General features: G+C 37.9%; 1 protein-coding gene across 2 annotated transcripts in view; it reads right to left on the reverse strand.

Annotated features, from left to right (window-relative positions):
* si:dkey-11f4.7 (piezo-type mechanosensitive ion channel component 2) overlaps nt 1-27,203 on the reverse strand; it is a 54,999-nt gene that overhangs the window by 23,311 nt on the left and 4,485 nt on the right. Inside the window, exons 3-27 of one of the 2 annotated variants that reach the window (XM_035945357.2) lie at nt 23,997-24,098; nt 23,745-23,790; nt 22,321-22,480; nt 22,027-22,240; nt 19,620-19,833; nt 17,477-17,642; nt 16,242-16,334; nt 15,998-16,039; nt 15,745-15,877; nt 14,383-14,537; nt 13,360-13,626; nt 11,187-11,295; nt 10,906-11,027; nt 10,558-10,617; nt 7,901-8,049; nt 7,649-7,813; nt 6,597-6,638; nt 6,383-6,415; nt 6,055-6,167; nt 4,596-4,771; nt 3,109-3,285; nt 2,650-2,814; nt 1,297-1,497; nt 1,003-1,207; nt 21-122 (exon numbers count right to left, since the gene is read on the reverse strand). In XM_035945357.2, coding sequence (XP_035801250.1) covers nt 21-122; nt 1,003-1,207; nt 1,297-1,497; nt 2,650-2,814; nt 3,109-3,285; nt 4,596-4,771; nt 6,055-6,167; nt 6,383-6,415; nt 6,597-6,638; nt 7,649-7,813; nt 7,901-8,049; nt 10,558-10,617; nt 10,906-11,027; nt 11,187-11,295; nt 13,360-13,626; nt 14,383-14,537; nt 15,745-15,877; nt 15,998-16,039; nt 16,242-16,334; nt 17,477-17,642; nt 19,620-19,833; nt 22,027-22,240; nt 22,321-22,480; nt 23,745-23,790; nt 23,997-24,098 — 3,411 coding nt within the window. Of the gene's footprint in view, nt 1-20; nt 123-1,002; nt 1,208-1,296; nt 1,498-2,649; nt 2,815-3,108; nt 3,286-4,595; nt 4,772-6,054; nt 6,168-6,382; nt 6,416-6,596; nt 6,639-7,648; nt 7,814-7,900; nt 8,050-10,557; nt 10,618-10,905; nt 11,028-11,186; nt 11,296-13,359; nt 13,627-14,382; nt 14,538-15,744; nt 15,878-15,997; nt 16,040-16,241; nt 16,335-17,476; nt 17,643-17,867; nt 17,980-19,619; nt 19,834-22,026; nt 22,241-22,320; nt 22,481-23,744; nt 23,791-23,996; nt 24,099-27,203 lie in introns of those variants that run through there. The other variant, XM_023264030.3, reaches the window with a different exon arrangement.

Below are 27,203 nucleotides of genomic sequence, written 5' to 3' on the forward strand. Positions count from 1 at the left end.
AAAAAGGAAAATCAGCTCACAGAAAATGAACATAGGATCTGGTCTCATGGCAAAGTCAGGCATGTAGAACCACTTAATAACGTTAGAGGTCAAAGGCTCCAGGGCAGTTCTCCAGGGATAATCTGAAGAAAGGAAGACAAAAAACAGCAAAGAGGGACATTTTTACTGTTAAATACTTCTGTAATCAGATTTTCTGTCAGGAAACATCACACTGGGCTTTTGTTTTTAGTTTTCTGATTGATAAACTGGAAAAAACTATGATGCCAGATTTAAATAGGATGGGAAACAATGAAAGTGGACAGCTGAAGTCTTGTTTTTGGTTTGTTTTGTTGCTGAATTTAAAATCTTTCATGGTTTGTGGAGTGATTAGATATTAAATCCTTCATTAATGTACGCTCGTAAATTTCCCCGCTGTGGGATCAATAAAGGTTTAATCTATCTATCTATAGTCTATCTATCTATAGTCTATCTATAATCTATCTATCTATAGTCTATCTGTCTATCTATCTATCTATCTATCCATCCATCCATCCATCTATAGTCTATCTATAGTCTATCTATCTATAGTCTATCTAGTCTATCTATCTATCCATCCATCCATCATCCATCCATCTATAGTCTATCTATCTATCCATCCATCCATCCATCCATCCATCGTCTATCTATCTATAGTGTATCTATTTATCTATAGTCTATCCATCCATCCATCCATCCATCCATCCATCGTCTATCTATCTATAGTGTCTCTATTTATCTATAGTCTATCCATCCATCCATCCATCCATCCATCCATCCATCTTTTATGATGCTGCAGTCTCTTTTTCCTTGTGATTTCTATTTACTTTTAAAGCTTTTCATTAATGTTTATAAATAAATAATACATATCTGTTTCTTTTTTATGGCTTTTTAAAAAATACCATAAAACACACCAGGTGCTTAGAAAAACAATCTTTTTAAGGAGCTGGACAGGATTCATGCCATTAATTGATAGTATTTCCGTACCAACGCAGAGGGCCGGAGGGATGCCGATGCAGAGCAGGTACTGCAGCACCATGAGTCCGGCGGTAAAGCAGCAGTATTTAGGCCAAACTTCACCTATAGCCTTCCTGCGTCGCCGCGACAGAACAGCCAATAAGGCGCAGGAATGGAACAGAGCGTAGAAATCCATCCTCTGACCGATGACGTTGACGGCCACAATTAAACTGATCTAAGGAGAAGCGGGTGTGCATTAATAAATCAGTATTACATACATATAATAAATGGATGTAAACACACATTTTACCGTCTGAAAAGTACCTCCAGTCCAAACTTATAGTAGAAGAAGTTGATGAAGTACTTGATGCAGGGCAGGATGCCGTGGTCCAGGTGCTGCCTGGTGATGCCCTGGAAGATGATGCTGAAGGGAGGAGGCTTCAGGTCGTTATGGAGACGGTAGTAGAGCTGGTGACGATGGATGGTCGCCTCGAACACCAGCAACCCCAAAACCATCAGGTGGTTCTGCAACACAACCACACAAAACTGAGATGCAATCCAAAGGAGAAAGGAAGATCTGGGATCTGTTCCAACCACTTAATTAAATGCATGGACATCAAGTGAAAACTCCAACTTAGTGATTTAGATGAACTCCTAAACTATTGAACGTGATTTCATAGGTTGGGTTGACATAATAATGATGGTAATTGCATCAACTTAATATTTCTGTGTAGCTTAAACTCAAAATTTTGCATTATTTAATTAAAAATTAAATTAAAATGGAGGTTACTTAATTGAATTATCTTCATAAGAGCATTTTCTGTCCTCGCCTACCAACTTACATTGGTGCAACTTCATTTCATTTTAATTTGTCACTTAAAAATCAGCTTTCATTGTGAATAACTTAAAAATCCCTTTAAATAAGAATCTGGTTAAAGCAGCAGCCATTTACTGGAACATTTCTAAATTATGTCTAACAAGTAACACGACTGAAATCATGTCAGTAGGATCAACGTTTCACCCTGTTTGCCAAAGCTTTAACAACACAAACAGGCAAATGTATAACCATTAAAATGCAAACAAAAAATGATTCTTTTACAGTTTAATGTCACCATTTCAAATCCAACATGCTTATTTATTATCTTTCTATTTTTGGAGACAAAATCTACAATTCATCATTTATTTACACAGAGAAAACTTCCCTAATTCTGTTATTTTCAGTATTATTCAAAAAGATTAATTAACACTGTTGCATTATTTGTTTGATTGATCATTTTTTAAGAGTGTAGATGTATTCTACCCTCGGACACTTTAATATCAGGTTTGCTTGCATGTTTATCTGAATTTAATTAATATGTTTATTTAGTTAATATGTTTATTATGCTGAATCCTTGTAGTTATCCCTAATCTACTACATAAGCATTATTTTGTAGGCAAAGCTAATATAATTTTTTGTTAAACTCCATGCATGTCAGTTTAATTAAAACAACAGCAGCTGTGAGATCTTCAGCCTTAATTAATATTAAAGAATCCACTATTCCAGAGTTAGAATTATATATTATATAATATATTGGACGGGATGTTAGAGCCTAAATGTTGGTTGCATGTTGTTGATAACATCTTATAACGGGATGCCAAAGCAAATGGAAGTATTTTGGAGGAGCCAGACTTTCTCACCCTCAGACAGGGGAGGATCCGGCCCTCACACTTGCGCAGAGCTCCACACCAATAGATGGGATCGACGGGCTCGACGTAGAGGATGGACCTCCTGAGCAGCTCCACCAGGTTTCCCTTCAGCTCTGCTCCGTCATCCAGTAAGGAGCTGTTGGAGGGCAGCAGACCCTGAGAAGCACGAAACAAATGAGTGTTAAATTCACTGTTGAAACATGCCTAAATATGAAAGGAGAAGCCCGAACACAAGACAGAAACGTGTATAGTTTGTGCAAAGACAAACTCCAAGTCAACAAAAGACAACACAGATTGGTTAAAACCTGTGATACAGCCTGTGTATGTGGTGTTGTATACTGATTATACCTATTATTATTATCATTATTTTATGCTATGGATTGCTTTACAAGTGCTAAAAAACACTGGAAAAAATCCAGAAGTTGTTCATGGAAACACACAAGAACTCACAGCGGTGCAGTTGGAGGAATAGTCCAGAGGTTTGATGACTTTGAGCTGGTAAAACATCTTGCACACCACCATGACGCAGGCCCACACAGCGGAGATGCTGGAGGCCAGAGGTCGTAACCGTGGAAACGGGAGGGCAAAGACCCACAGAACCAGGAAGAGTGAGTTCATCAGTGACACCTGCAGTGACGGATACCACATATTTCATCCTTTCAAACACACAAATACATCATTTATCCAGGTATAATGTAGACCAGGGGTGTCCAACATGCAGCCCGTGGGCCAAAAGTGGTCCTCCAGAGAGTCTAGTCTGGCCCTCAAAGTGGAAAAATTCCAGAGAAGACATTAACTGCAGATTGTAAATTAGTAAATCTATAAATTTAAAATAATTTCTAGACCATGACAAGTTGTTTAGATCATAAAGTAAAATACTAGATTGTTCATTGTTCTTTTGTCGTTATGTCTCGTTTTTGTAATATTTTGTCTCGTTTTTGTTGTTTTTTTGGTCTTTTTTTGTCTGACTTTTGTACTTGGTGTTGTATTTTTGTGGTTTTGTTTGTCGCTTTTGTCCTTCTGCGTTTCCTTTTTGTCTTGCTTGTGTTGTTTGTGTACTTTTTTTCTCATTTTTGTTCATTTTTTGTCACTTTCTAACTTTTTTGTCGGGCGTTTCGTCTCATTTTTTCTAATTATTGTTCTTGTTTTTGTCATTTTGTGTCTCATATTTGCAATATTTTGTCTTTTTTTGTTGGTTTTTTTTTGTCTTTTTTTCCTGATTTTTGTCATTTTCATCAGAAAATAAAATCCTGTATGGTTCAGTTCCAGATGACTAAATGTTGTGTTCATTTGTAGATACTCTGTGACCTGGAAGTTGCAATGTGTGTTGTTCGTCTCATGTTTTTGTCGTTTTGTGTTTTTTGTCTCGCTTGTATTTTTTGTCTTATTTTTGTCATTTTGTGTTTTGCTTTATTCGTTGTTTTGTGTATCATTTGTGCTGTTTCGTGTTTTTTTTTTGTCTTGCTTGTGTTGTTTGTCCACTTTTTTTGTCGCCGTGTTTCTCGCTTTTGGCATTTTTGGTGTCGTTGGTGTCATTTGTGTATATTTTTTGTGTCTTTTTGGTGTTTGTCCGTTCTATTGTCGCTTTAGAACTTTTTGTCAAATTTTTTTGTCTCATTTTTCTTTTGTTTCATGCCGTTTGTCTCATTCTTTGTCGTTTTGCGTTTCCTTTTTGTCTCGCTTGTGTTTTTTGTCTTGTCATTTTGTGTTTTGCTTTATTCATTGTTTTGTGTATCATTTGTGCCGTTTTGTGTTTCCTTTTTGTCTTGCTTGTGTCGTTTGTCTACTTTTTTGTCGTTTTGTGTTTCATTTGTGTAATATTTTGTCTTGTTTTTATTATTTTTTTGTCTTTTCTAAGCAAACGAGAGCTGATAATATGAGATGGAATAACCCGTCTGTACATTTTTAGACGTTAATGCTCTAATCCAACAGCCCACCTCCTGCAGAGACACCCAGATGATGCCTGAAGACACGATTTTGAGGCTGTGGAGCTCCAACAGCCTCCAGCAGAGCTCCTGAAGTCTGTACAGTCCTGACAGAGTCTGGATGAGCAGCAGACTCGCCCGGTCCACGATCACGATCCATTTGTCCTCACGACTGCTTTGCATAGTTTCTAGGAGGAAGACATTAGAACCACGGCATCAGATGTAATTTTAACATCGTGTTACTGCTGGAGCTCAAACAGACAATAATCTACGGATAGAATAGAACAGAAATACTTCATTAATCCCCGAAAAAGTAGAAAAAGTCCAGTTCCCACGACCATAAATACAGATGCTAGGGGTGATGTACTGAACAGAGTTATTGCTGGTGGCAGGAAAGGTTTCTTGTATTTTCCTGTAAAGACAACACTGTGATTTCTGTGTAACTGAAGTTAAAATATATCACAAAAATGAAAGACTTTCAGTAACAAACTTCACTGAACAGTCGCCAAATCTTGCATGTGAGTCATTTAAAATTAAAACATTTATAAAAGTTTAAATAGGATGGTTCTACCTAAAATTCATGGCTGCCACTTATTAAAAAAAAAAAAAAAAAAAAAAAAAAAAGACCAGAGTCATCCGAAGAGGAACAGCCTATTGTTTCATATCAGTTTATTTTCTGACTGCCACAATAAAAGATAAATCTGTTAAAAAATAAGGAAATAAATGTGTAAATATAAAGAGAAATAAAAAAATAAAATATGGAAATATAAAGGTAAATTTTGTCTGCTTTTCCATCAAGTAAAAGCAAGGGCAAAATGGAAAAACAAAAGGTAAAAACAAAGGGAAAAGGGAAAAAAGGGGAATTGATCTTTATATTTCCATATTTTTAAAAGTATTTTTTATTCCCCTTTATATTTACAATTTTTTTCCTTATTTTTTAGATTTTTTTTCTTTTTTATTTATTCCTCTTTATATTTACACATTTATTTCCTTATTTTTTAACAGATTTAGAAATTTTTATTTATTTATTCCTCTTTACACATTGTTTTCCTTATTTTCTAACAGATTTATTTTTAAATTTTCTATTGATTCCTCTTTATATTTACACTTTTATTTCCTTTTTTAAACAGTTTTAATTTTTAAAAATTTATTCCTCTTCATATTTACACATTTATTTCCTTGTTTTTTAAACAAATTTTGACATTTTTTATTTATTAATTCCTCTTTATATTTACACTTACTTATTTTCTAACAGATTTTTTTTTATTTCTTTTATTTATTCCTTCTTTATTTACACATTTATTTCCTTCTTTTTAACATATTTATTTATTTATTGTATTCCTCTTTATATTTACACATTCATTTCCTTATTTTTTAACAGATTTATCTTTTATTATGGCACTCCTGTGATTCCATAAAAATTGACCCAACCAAAGGAAACTGGATTTCTGGTCTTCTGGATGCTGCTGACCTTCTCCCGTCGTCTCCTCCTGGTCTTCAGCTCCTTTCTCTGGGGACGGCTGCAGTCCAACGCTGTCCAGAGTCTCCTGACTTCTCCCACCTCCCATCTGTTCCTTCACAAGCCTTCATACCACAGAGATGACTTTTTATTTTTATTTTCATGCATTACAGAAACTTTACCGCACTCAGAGACTGAGATGGAGCACACAGACATTCAATGACAGCTGACTTTCTATCCAAACAAAGGCAACATCCTCCAAAACATTCAAAAAAATACAACATATTAGCAGATTATATCACAAACAAAACAACAATTGAGAGCGGAACAAGATGCTTACCTTTTCTGGAACTTTTCAATGTTTTCTTTAATGCTGGAGATGAAATATGAACTTTGCAGTGAGTGTAAAGGACAATCAACAATAATTATATCTTCATCTGACTAAATAATAAACCCAATCAGAACCTGTTACTCTCAAAGTAAAGTATTTACTATAATCTACAGGCAATAAATAAACTGTGAGACATTTATAACAGAATAAAAGCAGAGCTCACGTATCAGAAATCACACCGACTGAACTCCTGAGCTCCTCCTGTCTGGTGAAGAGAAGGACGGAATAGAAACACATGCAGAACGTTTAGCAGTCACCAGAACTCAGAAACGTCTGTTTTATTATTTCTTTTATTCTGTCTTTATGTATTTATTTGCCACACTAACTACTAAAACAGATGAGCTGTTTACGAGTGGACAGTGGAGGTTAAAGCAGCAGCTATTTACTGGAACGTTTCTAAATTATGTCTGACGAGTCACAACTGGAATCATGCTGCTAGGATCAACATTTCACCCCGTTTCCCAAAGCTTCAACGACAGTCAGTGGTGAGGCAGTGAGGTGCTTCTGCATGTTTTTTGCATGTTTGTCTTAATGTTATAGGTACATGCTTGACACACGTATGTAAACTGACAGGATCTTAACCCTCCTGTTGTCTTCATTTACGGGCACCAAAAAATATTGTTTCCATGACTGAAAAAAATCCCAAAATTAAGCAAAAAAAAGTCCCAAAATTTCTGAAAATTTGCAAAACCTTCAGGAAGAAAATTCCAATAATTCCTTAAAAATTTCCCAAGTTTTATTTTTAAAAAATCCCCCAAATTTGGCAAGAAAACTCTTGTAAATATTTTCAAAAAATGAGTAAAAATCTTCCCAAAAAAATCCTAAAAATATCTAAAGTGATTCCATATATGTCAGTAAAACTTCTAATATTTTCTTTAAGAACATTCAGAAAAAAAATCAACCAAAATCCAGCAAAATTCCCTGGATTTTGGTTGATTTTTTTGTGAATGTTCCTAAGAAACATTTTTAACATTTCTTTTTTCCACCAAAAAATGTTCAAAGATTTCCCAAAAATATTGAAAATGTGGACATCAGAAGTTTCACTGTGAAAATAGATATTTTTTCCCCACATTTTCAAACTTTAAAACGGGTCAATTTTGACCCGCAGAACAACAGCAGGGTTAATCTTATAGGTCCGTGCTTGACACAAGTATGTAAACTGACAGGATCTTAATCGAAATGTGACACTGCCGTCACGTGTTGTTGCTGCCTCACCTGGAGGCCTGTCTGACAGGTACGTCGTCCAGGTCGGTGAGCGTCAGGAAGTCTGCGTTGAAGTAATGCAGCTGGAGGATACAGGCCAATAGGAAGGCAGCAGGAAGCAGAATACGAGCAAAAAGCTCTACAGTGTCGTAGCGTTCCAAACCCAGGTCCCGGAGTCTAGAGAGTCAGACGGCATGACCTTAAAAACACTCCTGAAACTAACTAAAACACATGAGACAAATGAGCCCAACACGTGAGACTCACCCTTCCTCCGACATGCCCATGATCTGCCTGAACAGACTGGACACGCTCCTGAACTGGTACATGTAGATGGCGATCAGCACCACCATGGAGTAACCCACCACCACGGCCCAGAAGGTCTTCAGGAGCCGACGCCACACATCGTACCGGGTCTGACACAACACACAATGATCCTCTGTAGATGTTTACAGACTTCATCCACCCTTACACTGAAAGTAGCTTCTTAACTGTTTCCATATTTAATGACTGATGGTTCCTCAATAAGAACATAGCAGCTGTTTACTTTGACCTTTTCTAATGAGATAAAACACTATAAAATACACACTGGAAGAGAAAGTATGTAAAAAAAAAAAAAGTGTGATAAACCAAGACTGGTTCAAAGTGAACCAGTCTGGTGACCACTGACCTTTAACTTCTGTGTAGTTTTTGTAATGTGCTTTTATTGTGAAATTCTCCTTTTATTGTGACCTACTGTCCTTTTATTGTGACTTTTTGACCTTTTATTGTGAAACTGTCCTTTTATTGTGACTTATTGTCCTTTTATTGTTACCTATCGTCCTTTTATTTTGACTGCAAATTTTACTGGATTTTGGTTGATTTTCATGTGAATGTTCTTAAAGAAAATATTAGAAGTTTGACTGATATATATGGAATCCCTTTAGATATTTTTAGGATTTTTTTGGAAGATTTTTACTCATTTTTTGAAAATATTTACAAGAATTTTTTGCCAAATTTGGGGGATTTAAAAAAAAAAAAAAAAAAAAAAAAAAAAAACTTTTAAGATAAACCTTTCAGGAATTATTGAAATTTTCTTCCTGAAGGTTTTGCAAATTTTCAGAAATTTGGGGATTTTTTTTGCAGAATTTTTAGAATTTTTTCAGAAAAGGAAAATATTTTTTGGTGGCCATAAATAAGGACAACAGGAGGGTTAACAAAACAGGAAAATTCTGTGCACTAACATTAAGTTGTTATAAAATGTCCATTGTTTTTACAGTACAGTTTGAGCTGGATGTTCTGTTTCTCTTAAACCAGCAGCTAAATCCCATCTTTTCCATCATTATTGATCATATTTTACTCCTCCTGTGTCGTATGTAAACCCCCACGGTGCTGCTGATGTTGCCCAAATACTCAAACAATGTTGTGTTGTGTGATCTCTGCAGCAATTAGGGCTTCCTGTAAGTGCCTCCCGCCTTCTAAAAGGTCAGCAGAAACATAATACGGAGAAGAAAAACCGGGAAAATGGCAGCCAAAAACATCCGTTTATGTGCCTGATAGTCATAATCGATACTTTTAACTGAAAAATCGGCAGGATGAGCGGCTCTGGTGTGTTTGTTTGTCCAGAGATTATAGAAGAGCTGCACCACTTTCTGCACAAACATCAGCTGATGATCATGAGCATCACAGTGTAAGAGGAACCTGGAATTACAGCAGCTTTGTGGCTATACAACAACAGATAAAAACATTTCCTTTCCACTTATGGGCCCATGAAACTTCAAAATCACATTTCCACCTTCCATCAACTTTATGTACACTAAATAATCAGAGAATAAACAAAAGAGGATATTTTCATACCAAGGAGGAAGAGACTCACTGAGAGATGTAGGGCGTCTGATACGTTACTGCTGCACAGTGAAGCTAATATTGTTACTTTTAGCTGATAATTTATTACTTTTAGCTAACATTGTTTTATTTTAAGCTAATTTTTTGTTACTTTTAGCCAACTATTTGTTACTTTTTGTCCTGCTTGCTGCTGTGGGCTCCAGGTAGATCTCTGCCTTCCCTCCTTTCTCTCCAGGTGCATCTCATCAGTAATCAGCAGGAGCTGAGCACAACCAGGTGGAACCAACTCAATCAAAGACATCCTCTGCTGCATCTGTTTGGCTCAGCTAAGTCCCAGTCTCCTCCAAATCCAGACTGTAATCTGTTTCTAGTGTAATTTGTTTATTATTCAGGTTTCCTAGTATAGTTCTAGTCTACTGTGGTATTCTTAGTATTCTAGGATCTTGTTAGAGTATTTCTCAGGTTAGTATTTAGTATAGCCTTGTCTTAGTGAATCTTTGATTGTTCGGAGTATTTTTCTGTGAGTGCTTAGTGTCACTGTTCTGCCAAAATATCTTCAGGTTTGTATTTCTTGACTGTTCTCGTCTTAGTTCTAGCGTGCCTTAGACGTTCCCTTCTGTGGGTTTTGTTTTCTGGTCTACTAGTTATAGTGTAGTTACCCTCCCAACCACTAGGGCGGCTCATAGTCCAGGGCCTTTGGTAATCTCAGATCCTGGTTTATTTCCAGATTAAGTTTTCTGGCAACCGTTTTGTAGTTCTGGTTTTCTTGTATCTTGGTTTCTGTAAAATAAAAGCCTTTCTTTTATACCTTTGTGCTCCATTTCCTCAGCCTTTTGAAACCATAACAGTTTTAGCTATATTTTGTTACTTTTAGCCAATGATTTGCTACTTTCAGCTAATATTTTGATACTTTTAGTCAACTATTTGCTACTTAACATATTTCTGTGGTCATGTTTATCTGTGCTTTTTCTGTACTTTTACTTAATTACTGAGCTTTAGTACTTCTTCCACCTCTGCTGCTGCGTTAGAGACGCTGTAACTAAAGTTTTGCATCAGTTTACTCCGTAGGACAGAGTAAATGTTAGTCAGTAATTACTAACCTGGTAGAGAACAACACAGAAGAGGAAGAGGACGATGTAGAGGATTTTGTAGACGACCACCTGAGGGAATAAAACATACAATCAGTGTAAATAAATTCAGATTCAAGGACTATTAAATTTTATGGGTTTGACATGCAAAAAATCAGTTTTGATACTACATATGTATTTTTCTTAAGCTTTTACCTTTTTAAAATAAATTTTCCAAGTATCCATCAAAAGATACGATGTATTAACACAACAGTACTGAAATCTTAAGTATATGAACACAAACATTCTAAATAACAGTTTTCTTTGTTTGATTTGGTCACATCTGGCTCATTAAATGCATATTTCTGAGTCTGTCATTACCTTTCCAGAGAAGCTGACCACAAAGAACATGGAGCAGCAGAAGAGGATCCAGTATTTCACCAGCATCCCCTTCACACCCGAGATCAGCATCGCAACCAGAGGAGACGGCGGACTCTCCTCAGCTGATACGGAGGTAAAAAGGTGAGGAAAGATAGGAAAATGAAAGTCGAAACAGCGGGAGAACGCCGTCATTCATTCACACAGCATTGCTCCAAACTTCATGTTGTATTTTACAATAAGAAAGTCACGGTTTTAGAGAGGGAATCCAAAAAATAAATTACGTGGCACAACTTTGACGTCATCCAGAGATTCAGCCTTCAAGCGCTGCTCCTCCTGTCGCTCCTTCAGCTGCTGACGAAACATCAGCCAGAAACTGAAGCTGTAGAAAACCTGCAGTGAACAAAATACAGCATGTTGGTCATATTACCATTTTAAATTCAGACTCTCATAAAGATTTGTGCAGCAAATAGAGAGAAAAATTACAATTTTTTCCTTGTATATATTAAATATTTGACAGTCAGAGATTTGTCTGATAATTTGTTACTTTCAACCATCTATTTGCTACTTTTAGCTAATATTTTGTTACTTTTAGCTAATATTTTGTCACTTTAAGTTAATATTTTGTTTAGGTGTAGTGAATTGGCCCAATTTCCCGATTCGATCATGATTATTGAAGTCCCGATTCGATTACCAACCGATTTTGGATTATTGCCGATTATCGATTCGATTTTTGATCATTGCTGATCATTGATCTTCAATTTACCGTCAGTCAGTTGCTGAATTATTTGACTTCTCTTTTGAGTAACACCTCACAGCACCTTCAGTATTGTAGTGTATTTGTAATATCCAAATTAATTTTTGCTTTACTTTCCTTTAAATGTAGTCTTTCACTGTTAAAAAAATATCTACACTTGTGAATAAATGTCCAAATTCTATTTATTTATTTATTCATTTTACTCTCCATATAACAAAGATGCAGATGCTCTGGAACTTTCTGTGGTCACAGATCAGCGTGTAATACCTTGGGCTACAGTGGGCAGCTTCAGTGCTCGTTGGCAGGCGAGGTTGAGGGTGTGAGCATAACACCGAACATGAACAAAGCTGCCAAGCTCAGCAGCCAGGCTCATGTTAGCGGAATTGTCGGTGACGAGAACCAGGTCGTGCTTCTCTACTCCCCACTCGTCTGCTACTGTTCTAAGAAACTCGCACATATTCGCCCCTGTGTGGCTGTCATCCATAGCTGTGGTCTGAAGCACGTAGGAAATGAGCTTCCATTCACTGCTGACATGGTGAGCCGTGATGGTCACGTATGAGATCGTAGCTCTGGATGTCCAGGCATCACAAGTTATTGCCACCCTGTGAGCAGACTTAATGGACTCTTGCACGGAAAACTTTGTCTCCTTGTAAAGATTTGGGATCGATTTATGCGTGAAAAAGCACCGGGATGGAATAACATATCTTGGCTCCAGATTGTGGACTAAATAGCGGAAGCCCGTGTTTTCCACCACGCTGTATGGTCTCATATCCTTCGCGATGAAGTAGGATATACACTTTGTGATTTCCTTAGCTCGCTCTGACCCGGGTGCGAGCTTAGCCACCTGGTTTGGTGGGATGACAGGCTTCGGACGCTCGTTCTCAGCCCTGGATGGAAGCGCGACATGTGAGCTCTCATATTGCTAGTATTGCCGCAGTACTTTAGCTTAGCATGGCAAAGCTTGCAGACAACATAGGCTCTGTCGATATCTTGTGAGGACTTATCATGAAAACCAAAATGTACCCACACGCTTGCTTTAAACCCAGATGGAGCTGGGTGGGTTAGTTGGTTATAGGATGTTGTGTTTTCTGTTTTCATTTTTCAGGCGTCGTACCGTACCTCGCTCACCTCAGTTAGCACCCGGTTAGCGCCGACACACTTGCTCGCTGGCTCAGTTACACGTGTCTTGTTAGGACAGACAGTTAATAGCGCTCCACCTTGTGGTTAAATCATATATGACAGACAGTAACAGGAGGACTCGCCTTTGTATTACAATTTGAAAAATGTAATAATCGATTTTTTTGAAATTTAAAATCGATTCATAATCGGCCATTTAATAATCGCGATTAATCGATTATCGATTTTTTTCACCACCCCTAATTTTGTTACATTTACCTAATATTTTGATACTTTTTGCCAACTATTTGTTACTTTAATCTGATATTTTGTTACTTTAAGCTAATATTTTGTTACTTTTAGCTGATATTTTGTTACTTCTAGCTGATATTTTGTTACTTTAGGCTGATATTTTGATACTTATAGCCAACTATTTGTTACTTAACATATTTCTGTAGTCATGTTTATCTTCCATATTTTCTACAGCTTAAATTTCTAAGGCTTGAATGGGAGCAACTGAAATAAGCAGTTTCCTCTTAAGGATCAATCAAGTATTTCTGATTTGAATCCTCTCCCTGCCTCACCTTCGCCCCCAGGTGGACACAGGGAGCCGGGTGGTAACTGTTCAGGTCGAAGTCTACGATGACGGCAGGAGGTAAACCCGGGTAGAGCTCGGCCCGGCTCAGTCGCAGGCCACTCAGGAAGCCCAGAACCACCAGGATGGTGCCGTAGATGGCGAGGAAAGGGGCCGACATCATGGCGTAGCGCCGGCGGTCCCTCATCATCCAGATGATGCAGGACCAGACGAGCAGCGTAAAGGTCAGCCAGTTGTTGTAGGTGATGCTCCAGATCTATATAAACACACGTGTTAGTCAGTTTGTCTTGTTTTGGTTGTTTTCAATCTTGTTTTAGTCATTTTCATATTGTTTTTGATGTTTTGTGTCTTGTTTTTGTCATTTTGTTTCTCGTTTTTGTCGTTTTGTATCATTTTGTGTCTTGTTTTTGTCATTTTGTCTTGTTTTTGTTGTTTCTATTTTATTTGTCGTTTTGTGTCTTGTTTTTGTCGTTTTGTGTCTCATTTTTTCATTTTGCGTCTTGGTTTTATTCTCCTGCAATGCTCTGACTATCATCTGAATATGTCTCATCGTATTACTAACACTCAGTCTTTCCTGGCTCAGATTGGGCCTTTTTTTTTATGACTAAGCAGGAAAGTAAGGAAAATCAGTCCACTTACAGGAAAAGCAATGATTCTTGAACCATATTTGACAGAAATCTGTGCACTTTGCTGTTATTTCTGACCATTTGATAAATAAAAATGTCCTTTATGCATGAATAAATTAAACTACAATTAACAAATCTGCTTAAAAAACAAATTACTACTTGTATTATCAGTTCCTATCAGTTTGGAAATGGTAGTTCTCCTTAGTTGCCGGTTAAAACCTCTTTGGAAGAGCCTAAAATTCCTCTCTACCACAATAATCCAGACTACTATAATCTATGCTGCACCTACATCACTTCTGTTGACCACAATGATGGCACTAGTAATGGTTACTAAAAGATTTTTTGCTCTATAAAATCAGATAAATGTATTAGTATTTCCACTTCACCATCATGATGATCAGGGCACTGACGTAGCTGTGTTTCTGCACCAGCCTTCCAAACACGACCAAACCACTCGGACCTGACGGAGGAGGCAACGACTCGGTCTGACTCTGAGGAACCTCCTTGCTCTTCTCCTCCATTTCTCTCTCGCTTTCTGTCTCTGGACACAAAGTAAAAGAAGCAATGAACCGTTTAGTACAGAATTAAATAAATGATGCTGGAAGTGCTGGTTGCATGAACCATGTACATCTCAACAACGCCTGACATTCCAGCTGCTTCCTAATGGAAGACTAACACATGGACATTATTGCTCATATATTTGTAGTTTCTGGGGTCGCATATGTTGTATGGCAAGTTTGCAACATCAGTTAAAAGTCAGATTATTTAAAACTGCATCAACTCTCAATAATTCTGATATTTTTAAGTTGTATTTCCTCTTATGAGAAATTTTTTTACTTCTACCCAACTTTTGTTATTTTTTATCTATTTATTACCTTAAGCTACTACTTATTACTCTTACCCAACTATTTATCACTTTCAGCCAATAATTAATTATTTTTGAGCCATTTCTTACTTTAATTATATTTTTAGTGAGATATGTATTACCTTAAACCAACTACTGATTATTACTTTTAGCCAGTTATTTGTTACATTTAGCTAATTGGTTGATGTTTTTAGCTAGTTTAAGTTTAGCCAATGATTTGTTACTTTTAGCTGATATTTTGTTATTTTTAGCTGATATTTTGTTACTTTTAGCTGATATTTTGCTACTTTTAGCTGATATTTTGTTACTTTTAGCTGATATTTTTGCTACTTTTAGCTGATATTTTGTTATTTTTAGTTAATATGTTCATACTTTTAGCCAACTATTTGTTACTTTTAGCTAATATTTTCTTACTTTTAGCTAATATTTTCTTACTTGAAGCCATAAGCAGTAAATGCACAGTCCTGACAGTGAAGCACACTAAGAAAGCCTGTGGATATATAAAAAAAATACTGGCTAGCAAGATGACTCCCACTCTGCAGATTCCAAGATGAACACTGTGACCTGACCAAGGATGTGGTCTGATTTGATACAACAGAACACCTGTGGGGTATTTTAAAGAGAGGCAGAGATACACAACTCCAGCAAAGAATTGATGAAAAAATTTCACAAACTGCAAATCATCTCACCAAAAATCTGTGCAACATTGGTATCCTCTATGCTGAGAAGGATTGAATTTGTTTTCAAATGTAAAGGTGGAAACCCAAAGTACAAAAACAATACTTTTTTTTTTTTTTTTTAATCATTTGACATTTAAATGATACCGCACATGCGTGTACTCCCTTGTATTATATGCTGTATTTATAGAGTTGTGTGTAATGACCGTTGGACGGCGAGTTTTTGCCTTCATAATGTGGTGGAGAGTAACAGTTTGTGTAGCCGGCTCCTCCTAACAGACTTCCGAGGTTGCTGCTGTGGACGTCTTGCCAGGAAGCTGCACTCATCAGGATCATTGGCTGAAGAAGGAGAGAACATTAGACTGCAAGTTTAGATCTGAGATGAGGGAAAAAAACATGAAATGAGTGTTAGCGTGTCTCACCTTATTAAGAGCCTATAATAAAAATCGTATTGCTCACCTCGTCGGGGAGATAGGTTTCTTCATCTGTGCTGCTTAGAAGCTGAAATAAGAGAAAATCCTGATTGATTAAAGGATAATTGCAGCGAAACAGCAGGAAAACTGTGATGTCAAGGAGTTTAATTTTATCCAGAGCAATCATCAGTAAACATAAGATCATAACCAGAACTACAATCAGATAAATAAATATTTATGCGGACTAAAGATGATAATTAAGAATGTAAGTATCCGTGTTTGTTGGTTACCTCTTGCTTATCTCCTGAGATGTAAATGACTCTGGAGAAACTCGGAGGAACTTCTGGACTTTCTACTGGACTCTCACACTCCTCATCATCATTCTGAGAAGAAAAACGACTCATTAAAGCATGAATTAACAGCATCTGTGTGAAGTACAGAGGAGTAACAGGTGCTTCCTTTTCCTTGCCACTGTCGCCTTTTGGCTTGCTCTGGGGGTCAGGCATATGGGTTCTGTAAAGCGTTTTGAGACAATTTGACTGTAACTGGTGCTATATAAACAAAATTGAATTGAATTGAATTGAACTGTAGTAGTAGAACTTGTACTTTTTTTTTACTGGTAGAAATAAGTGGAAAATAGTAAGTTGTGGAAATTGGCCTCCTCTCCCTGGTAATAAAAATACAGAACTTCATGTACTAGTTACAGAAATATTTACACAAGCCACAGCAACACTTGTAGTAATATATGAAAAGTGAGTTATAGTTGTTGTTAAAGTTAAAAGTTCATTTACTCAAGTACTGCACTTGTACTTTGAGTATTTCCATTTTATGCTACTTTATACATCCACTGTACTACATATCAGAAGGAAATGTTGTATTTTCTGTTCCACTGCATTTGTCTCACAGCTTTAATTTTAATTACTTTTAGGATAAAGAATTTACCCAATGGATGACATAAAAACCCACTGGTAGAGAATAATCCAGGGATTTCTTTTTGAATTTTGACTTCTGACAAAAAGCAGTGACTACTAAATACTGATTTTTACCACTAAACTTCTCTTGTGGTTTCATTCAGAATATTTTAAAATGATCTAACATGGCACCAAAAATCCAAAATAATTTTTTTAAAAAAGTCAACATTGAAAACAGATTTATGAATCAGAATTTTTTATTCTCCTTTCTTCCATTAATTTCATAACAATCCTTTTAGATTTATCTACTAAACTGTGTAGAAATGAGTTAAAACTGGCTCCACCTGCAGCAGCTACAACAGGAACACGCTGCCGACAGCCTGAAGCTTCAGGATTAATAATCTAATGATGTCATTTATCATTTTATATCAATCACAGGGATCAAACCAGCACTTTTACTTTAATACTTTAGCTATATTTTGCCGCTGATGCTTAATTGTGGCTTTTTCTCTCCAGAACTTGAAGTATTTTACTGTTGCTGTGGATCTCGACACTTCTTAGACCACTGAGTGTAACGATATTTAAATGTTCTGCTTTTGAGAATAAATACTGACCTCCTCGGTGATGTGGACCCATTTGTGCAGCAGAGCCACCAGCGTGTAATAAAGCAGCAGAAGAACCAGAGGGTTGATGAAGTCTGGCCAGCTGACGTGAGGATGCAGACCCAGAGAGTGAGGATACGAAGAGCTGGTTCTGATCACTCCGGTCATTCCAAACAACCTGGGAGAGGTGGAGGTAGAAGATGAACAGGAAGAATACAAGTAGAGAGGGTGAGAGAGGATAGTAAAAAGTGTAGAAAGGACATAAAAACAATGGATTCTATAAATCCAGAAGACAAAAGTAAGAATGCAAGCATTACTGAATGAAGAAATAAACTTATATTACTAATGAAAAATATTACTAATAAAATATTAATAATATTAAGGCATTTTTTCTGTTCCACACCTGTCCTATGGGATTATTTCAACATGTGACTGAGCAGTGGGAGTTTATGTAACTGAATTTAAATCCAGTATCAGGTAATAGCAGTACTCTCCTCCTCCCTTCCTCACTAATCAACAGGTGCAGCTGAGCAGGAGGCGGCAGGTGTTCAACATCTGCAATCAGCTGACCTGGAGTGAGCAGGTGGGAGCAGGTCAATCATCTACTCCCTGGAGCAGACTTCATCCACCACTCGACTTGAGCTGGACTGTGAATAAGCAACCGTTAGTCTTTGTTCAGTTTAGCTCTCTGTGTTTTTTGCCTCTGCTAATTCTTGCTCTGTGCTGCTATCATTCTCTGGATCCATCCACCTCAAGCTTCAGCCGTCCGTTGCCACGCCGACCTCAGCCCCATTTCCACACCATTCACCCCCACATCTGGTTCTGGCCGTCATCACGTCGTCTCCTGCCACGCCCAGACACCACTCCACCATCTGCCTCTGCCACCCACTGAAGACTCCCCAGTTCCCCACTCGGTTCCCCATCAGCTTAGTTCCCAATTCCTGAGCCAGGCTGCTAGTTGTATTTTGTATTGATAGTTTTGTAGTGGCTGCACAGTGGCGTGGTGGTCAGCACTTTCACCTTGCAGCTAGAAGATCCCCGGTTCATGTCCTGGCCTTCCTGGGATCTTCCTGCATGGAGTCTCCATGTTCTCCTGGACATGTGTGGGTTTCCTCCAGGTTCTCCAGCTTCCTCCCACAGTCCACAAACACGCTGAGGTTCATTGGTGATTCTAAATTGTCTGTAGGTGTGAATGTGAGTGTGATTGTTTGTCTCAATGTGTAGCCCTGTGATAGACTGTTACCTGTCCAGGTGAACCTTCACCCTCTGTCAGCTGGGGTAGACTCCAGCCCCCATGACCCTGATGAGGATTAGGCGATGTATAGATGGATGGAGGGATAGTTTTGTAGTATATGTTGGTTTCTCTGTTCTCCGTAGGTTGTATAGCGTACGCTGTTTGGTTAGCTCTTGTTAGCAGTGTTATTCTGCTTGGTTTGGATAGTTACTTGCGCTTCAGTGTATTTTCTCCGCCGGCCCGCTAGAGAGTTTCGTTCCCCTTTTCCGCCTTTGGCTGTATTCTAGGTGATGGCACTTCACTTCCGCTTGTAGTCTTTTCTGAAGGTGCGTGTCCACTAGAAGCGGTTTTCCCGCACGGCAACGCACCGCATCTGAAAATCGCACGGACGGCAGACGGTCACCAGCGGACATGGTCACATGACAGCGCTGACCAACAGCAGGCCGCTACGTGGTCACATGACCGAACTTTCAGCTGGACAGTCCTGCAGACAAGTGGGCTAAACACAGCGGCTCGGCCGCAAACTTTCCCTTTTATTTCAAAAACACTTCAGGGAAAGCGCTTCTAAAAGCATTTGAGGTGAGAAATAATCTGTGCAGCAGCTGAATCTGTCCTGGTTTTAGGTCACCGACGGCTAGTTTAGATGTTTGAGGACAGTTTCGCGATGTGTAGAATCTCCGCACGCAGCATCGAATTTGCATAAAGTAGAAGTCAGTCTACTTTATGCAAATGAGCTGCGGCCCGCTCCAGGTAAGCACACCGGATCACAGCTGGAAACGCACCACATGTGGCATGCTGGTCCGGTTGTGGTGTGTATCTCACTGCTGTAACATGGGACTTCCCCCAGAGATGGATCAATAAAGTTTACCTTATTTTTAGCTAGCTTAGCTTGCATCAGTCTAATCCTGTGTTTTCTTCTACCTGGCGTAGACGTCGTCTGGCGGTATGAGCTGCTGGGACAGGGGCAGCTGGTAGAGGTACAGAGCCAGCAGGTGTCCTCCACTGAAGATGGCCATCATCACACACAGAGAGCTGAAGATCAGCATAGTGATGGAGCGACTGAACACCCACCACCAGACCAAACCGAGAAACGCCCCGAAATACACTCCAGAGGTGAGGGAGGGCAGTGTGATACCTGGACAAATATACACAGCATGACAAGTGAGTCCAAACTTAACAATTACAGATCGATGTCAAAGTTATCAAAGATCTTAGAATTTCCGGTAGAATGGGATTCAGTTATGTCTTGCTTTTAAAAGGACTTTTCTATGCTGATTTAAATGAAAAGTTAAAGAAATGTTAGGTAAGAATATGTGAAAGGTGCAAATGGTGTCCCACAAAGTCCAATCCTGGGTCCTGTGTTATTCAGTTTTTATACAGACAACATTATTGCCTCTGTATCTGGTTGTAATGTACGTCTCTATGCAGATGATGCAGTTTTGTACTTCAGTGTGGATACTATACGTTAAGCAGTTACAAGTTCAAGTAAATATGCAGAAAATTGTTTTTAATGCAGATGAAAGTCACAAAGGACAAATATCTGAGAACTTGGATCAGTGAGAAAGTGGCTAAATTACAACCATAATAAATGCAGACAAAAAAAAATTACAACCATAAGCGTCTTTTACAGGAATAAATCATGTTCTCTGCTCATTGTAAAGAAGCACTTGTTGAAATAACTTTCATGAAGTACTGCATTACGGTGATATTTTAAACTCTTAAGCCCTTGGGCACTGTTTATTTCTCTGCATTAAGACCTGTAACAGTTTTAATACTCATAATTGTGAGCTGCCTGTTAAGGTAGGGTGGGCCTCACTTCCTGCTGCACACTGGTTTGATTTATTTATAAGGCTCTCACTGGTTTTTTACCCCCTTGCATTACATCGTTACTTATAATGTGGGCGCTTATCAAACACACTGATGGATGATGCTGCAGATGGTTTTTACTGAGCTCAGAAAATCCTCTTTTACTCACCATGGACCTTTAACCTGGAATAACTTGCAGAACAATCTAAAGTTTGACTCATTTTATCCTATTTTACTTCTAACTGTTCTTGATTAAGATGATATATTTGTTTTTAAATCTTAACCTCGGGAACATCAAACCTACTGTCAAGCATGGCGGTGGTGGTATTATGCTCTGGGGCTCTGTTTTGGTGGGAGTGTAACTGGTGCTTTACACAAAGCAAATGGAAAAATGAAGGAGAAGGGTCACTTCCACAATATTTTTTTTCTGTCTAAATTTCAGATAAAGGGAAGTATTTTGAGAATTTTATTTGCATTTTGTGGTCATTTTGTGGCCGTGTGATAATGTTAGGTGTTTTTGTGGTCATAGTAGTTATTTTGTGTGTCTCTCATCATTTTGTGTCTTTATACGATAGTTATGTCTCACTGTCATTTTATGTTTTTCTGTGGTCATTTTGTGTCTTTTTTTGTCATTTTGTGTTTTTGTGGTCAATTTGTTTTGTTTTTTGGTCATTTTCAGACTGTCTGTGGGCATTTTAGGTCATTTTGTGTGTCTCTGTGGTCATTTTGCAAGTTTTTGTAGTTATTTTGCGTGTCTCTCGTGATTTTGTATCGTTAAATGATAATTACATGTCTCATTGAGTCATTTTGTTTTTTATGGTCATTTTGTGTAAGTTTTTTTGTCATTTTGTACATTTTTGTGGTCATGTTGTCTTTTTGTGGTTGTTTTGTGTCTCTTTGTGTTCATTTTGTTTCTTTTTTTGGTCATTTTCAGACTATTTTGTGGTAATTTTAGGTGTTTTGTATCTCTATAGAATTATGTGTCTCACTGAGCATTTTTTGGTCATTTTGTGTTTCTATGTCAGTTTGTGTCTCTCTGTGGTCATTTTTGGTCATTATCAGTCTGTTTGTGGTCTTTTTGTCTCTTTTTATGATAATTTTGTGTCTCATTGAGTCATTTTGTGTTTTTCTGTGGTCATTTGTGTTATTTTATTACACAAAATGTGTCCCAGAAATCCCTTTCCACTAAGTTCCCCATTCCAAAAACACCTCTCCAGGAAGTGTGTTAATTCCAGATCACATGACCTGCTCCACATGATGTCATTTCCTCCTGAAGAAAAGACTAGCCAGACTCCAAGGCTTTCTGAGTATTTAATACAAAGTAGCCAATATCTTTAGAAATAACTTTCAATTTCAATTTTACTCGATTGTACATATAATATTTAGAATAATCTTTCTCTAAAATGCCATGTGGTGTTTGGTTATAGGCGGTCATGTTGATTTTAGGGCTGAAAACGGCAAAAATGTCAGCAATGATGTAAAAAGTCCCACAGTTATCTATTGACCCAGTGGTGTTTTATACCTGCCAGCCCCAGCATCAGAGTCACCACCACTTTCCCTGCTGTGTTCATGATCGCCGACAGCAGCAGCTTCAGTCCGGCTGCAAACACGATGAGCTTCTGGACGAACTGTGGTGGTCCCGTCTGAACCGGCACCGTGGTCTCATCTGAGCTGTCAAATGACGAACCTTCAGTGTTGCTTCCTCCCTCTGATTCTGAGTCAGAGGTTTCCACATCCTGCAAAAATCACCAAACAATCAGGCCGATATCGCTGTGTATTATTCACTAAAACTCGTGCTGGACGTGTGTGTTTTCACCTCGGGGTCAGTGGGAGGGATTCCGTTTTCATGGAGGCTGACTTGAGGAGCTGGACGAAGGAGTTTTCTGCACAGCCTCAGTATGAACGTCGAAGAGAAGGCGACGCCCACATCTGGAGCCAGGAGACGCACGATGTTCCCAGCGCCAACAGAACTGAATCTGGAGAAGCATGAACATTATTATTATGTCAGATCTGCTAAAAGTCCATGAAAATTTCAGACTGAACTGATACAACAGAACTAAATGACTCTCTGGAAAAGAGGGAATCAGTCAGAAAAGGTTTTGGGCTTTGGAAAATGATGACCAATATCATAAAGTAGAGGGACGTGAAGTTTTTAAATATATAAATTAGGGCTGTCAAAATGAATACATTAATGCGGATTAATCCATATTCATGATTAATCTGATTCAAAATTTTAACACAATTAACCCATCTATAGCAGAATGACTCAAAATCCCTGAAGCTAAATTTCTATAATTAATCATTTTGTGGTGTCTTGATCTTAAACTTGTATTGCAGAAAACATTTTAGGGTCCTAACCGTAATATTTAAATTGTTCAGGTAAATTTGTGTTCTATATAACATTTTACGACAGTCAGATACATTTCTACAATATAATTTTTAAGGTGTTATTCTCATAGTTTAATTTAATATACTTTTTTTATTTTTATATATATATATATATATATATATATATATATATATATATATATATATATATATATATATTGTAGTCTTTCTTGAGTCTGTTTGCTAATGCATAATGAATAGCGATTCTCATAGGTTTAAAATGACAGATTTTTAATCGTGATTGATCCACAGCAACCCTTTGATTAATCTGATTAACAATTTTAATCGTTTGACAGCACTAATATTAAAGCATTAAGACTGAAACTCAAGACATAGCTTTTTAGTCCAGCTTTTGGTTTGATAGATTTTATTTATTATTACTCTTGCATTCCTTGATTTGTGTAATCATTCACTTATTTGCATATTTTAATCCATTTCATGTACAGTTTGTTCATTTTTATCATTTTCTTATTCTGTTTTTAATAATTTTTTAACTTCTATTTCTATCTCTATTCTAATAATAAATATTTTAATTTATTTTTTAAATTTATAATCTATCTTATTTTAGTTAATTTTATCCAGTGTTTGCTCATTGCACATGTTCTATAGGATGGTGTTTCCTCCGCTCATCAATCCCTGTGCTTTAACAGTCCTTTTATTTACGATTTTTTATTATTTATACTTATTTATGATGTTGGGGTGGGAATGGGGGGTTGTTGTATTGTTTTATTGCACTTTTATTTCTGTTATCTGTAAAGAACTTTGTGCTGCATTTCATTTTTATGTGAGTGTTCTATAAAAAAGTTCTGCTGATTTGTACGCCCCTCAAAATGACCAAAGTCATATCCATACCTGACGATGCCGAGGTGGTAGAGGACGTCCTCCCAGACGCCGCTGGCTGTTAAAAGCAGATAAAGGGTCGTCAAGCTAAAAACAGAATTGACAAAGGCTCTAGATTTATAGATAGCAGTCACGTCTTGTAACTTACATTGTGTGCCTTCCTTATTTCACAGTTAAACAGTATTTCTAGTCATCTGTGAGGTCTGCTCTCAGCAGCGGTGACGTTTTATTTTATTTCTAGACGTGTCAGAAGCGTGTTTTTACCATGTGGAGGGATGTAGGCGAAGGGGATCTGCATGAAGCACTGCAGGGCCAGGAAGGTCACACTGGTGTAGATGATGGACCGCAGGAACTGTCCGGTTTTACCTGAAGAGAGCAGCAAACAGAAGAAATAGAAGTTACATTCATTCAGAACAAATTACATGTAGAACCAATGCTCCTTCTGTGAAGGACAGTAAGTTCTGGAACAATCTTCCACGTTAGCAACCTTCAAAACTCACCTTAAACAGCTGAAAGTCCACCAGTCTGGTTGACCTCTGACCTTTAACTTCTTTCTATATTTTTTGTAATGTGTTTTTATTGTGACCCATTGTCCAATGTTTCACTGTTATGTTTTTTTTTTTACCTTTTTAAATTAGCATTGTTGCTATAATCCGGCATATTTACGTCTATTTCTGTCTAAATAGATGATCATTAATGTGCACTTTCCCTGTCAAATAAATATTAAATAGAAGTATAGTCAGTATAATGAGCCAGACTTTGTTCACGGTTTACAGATGTGAGGGTTTCAGTGGAGCAGCCTGTGAGCTCTAAATGTTGGGATTCAATCTTCAGCTATTTTTGGGCTAAACTGAAGCAAACAACCCACGTGAAACTCTGGACAAATGAGGATTATTTTGAGCATTTTAAAAGTTGCTCTAAATGATATGCAGGACTCCAGACTGTGACCATTTAGCTGCCATTTTTGGAGCTGGTGCTACTAAATGTGACGTTCAAATATGTAGCATTTGGACAATGCAGTGCGAGACATCATCTACCTATGTCCAGTTCATAAACACACTCATTCTGATGATAATGGAACAAACTATCAATTAATATTTCCAAAAGAAATCATAATTTGAAATCAAATCTGAAGCCATTCTGGACCATTTCAAAGTCAGTTTGGGCCGGTTTCAAGGTAGTCTGAACCAGTTTTGAGTCATTTTGGACAAATATTGAATCATTTAGGACAATTCTGACTCATTCTGAGCGAGTCATTTTAGCCATTTTAGAGGAAACCTGGACAGGATTGAAGTTGTTTTGGTCATTTTGGAAACTTTTTGACTGATTCTGGACAGGTTTTGGTCATTTAGATTTTGTATTTTTGGTGTCATTTCAGACGATTTTGAGGAAACCTAGAGGAGTTTTAAGTTACTATGGACAATTTTTAAGTTGTTTTAGACAGATTTCTATCATCTTAGACATACGCTACCATTCAGTAGCCTGGAGTCACTTAGAAATGTCCGTATTTTTGAAAGAAAAGTTTTTTTTTCAATGAAGATAACATTAAATGAATGATAATACATCCATGGAAAACATGGAACTGTCTGGGTGACCTCAAACTTTAGAACGACAGTATAAGCACTAGTTTAGATTTTCCAGATGCTCCTGTATGTTTCTTTCTAATCTCCGTCTAGACTTTGACTCCAGGATAATCAACGGTTGGAGACTCGGCGCATTAATCGCTGACGTGGCTCAACATTAGCTGAGGCAGCAAATGTGTTGTTGATGTTCACAATTTTTACTAAAAGCATCGTTTCACTTAAACCTCTCAGTGGCCCACTATGGAAGTTAACATAATCACACACACACACTCTCCAGTAGAGATATATGCACAAAAATACATGACGCACACACAATATATCCACAGGCTTCACCACTTAGTCCACGGAGAGCGAGATCATGTTAGGGATGAAGGTAACTGGGAATCCACCAGGCTTTCAAAGACAGACTGAAAGCCAAACGGTTTTTAGATGGAGGTGAAAGGGGGAAGGAGAGACGCTGTCAGAATGCTGACATCACATCTTTTAATTCCTCGCTGTAATTACCAGGCTATATATAATTGATCTGACCATTCCGACCGCTTCCCCTTTACAAAGTGCTTAGAGGGGAGGGCTGCAGATTCTTTAATTCATCAGGACGCCCTGATCGATATAGATAGGTCCAAATGCACACTTCTTTGTCTAACTCCAGATACTCGTTTCTTTAGCTCTGCTGTCTGTTTGTCTTTTGGCACATCAGATTTCGACAGTTTAAAAGTTTATATTAATCTTTTTTCTGTCTTCTGAAGTAATAAAAGAGGAGTAAAATGTGCCGTATGGAGTGTTTATCATGAGTGTGTGTCCACATAAAAAGTATTCAACTTTCCCTCCTGATTGCTCCTATTTTTTGGGACAAAACTGTGACAGAACTTCAAAAAGTAAAAAATAAAACAAAGGCTACATTCGCTATTTCTGCTTTATACTGGAGCCAATCACAGCTAACTCTGGTGGCGGACAACACCTTAAACCAGTCGCCATCCCACTGCAGAGCCAACACAAAGAGACACACAACCACTCACTTCTACGTCCAATATACAGTCATGGAAAAAATATTAGACCACCCTTGTTTTCTTGAAATTCTTGTTCATTTTAATACCTGGTACCACTAAAGGTACATTACCTGTAGAATACAATGAACACGACTAAAAATGCAGCTGATTCCATAATACTTTATGTCCTATCTGACCTGCTTCAGCTTCATTGTATTCCAGGGTCTATAAGAGGACATTTCATGTCATCAGCAGCACATGCAAAGGTCTAGAGTGGTTTCCTGCTGACATTCAAGCCGTAGCAGAACTCAGAAGCTGTCAGCTCTCATGTAACGCCTAAAACTAAAGAATTATGTGAAGCCACAAAGGCAGCCATCATGAGTGAGAGACAGGTAGAGAAAAAACTGAAGATCTCCAAGACAGCCGTTCATTCCACCAAGAAAAAACAGCCCAACATGGTTCTACTAAACTGCTAGCTGGTCAGGAAACGTCTTTCTACCCACCAGATGACCGTCGCTCATCCCTTCCTGTCAGGAATCGTCCTCAGACCTCCAGGGACCTTAAAAATGAGTGGACACTGTGGAGAAATGGGACTTGATGGGCAAGAACAGTTGGAAAGCGACTTGTTGAAGCTGGTCTGAATCCCACAGGACAGGAAGAAGCTCTTCATCAAGGAAAGGCAGAGGAAAGCTGGTTACTCTTTGCAGGGATCACAAGGATTGGACTGTTGATGATTGGACTAAGGTTCTCTTCAGGGATGAATCCAGTTTTCAGTTGATGTCCATCCAGCCAACTTACTGGTTAGGAGGAAGCCTGGAGAAGCTACAAACCAGACTGTCTGCCCCTACAGTAAAACATGGGGGTGGATCAGGGACCATCTGGGGTAGTTTCAGTCTGGGTGG

This window comes from Amphiprion ocellaris, chromosome 8 (assembly GCF_022539595.1).
Source record: "Amphiprion ocellaris isolate individual 3 ecotype Okinawa chromosome 8, ASM2253959v1, whole genome shotgun sequence".
Taxonomy (NCBI): Eukaryota; Metazoa; Chordata; class Actinopteri; family Pomacentridae; genus Amphiprion; species Amphiprion ocellaris.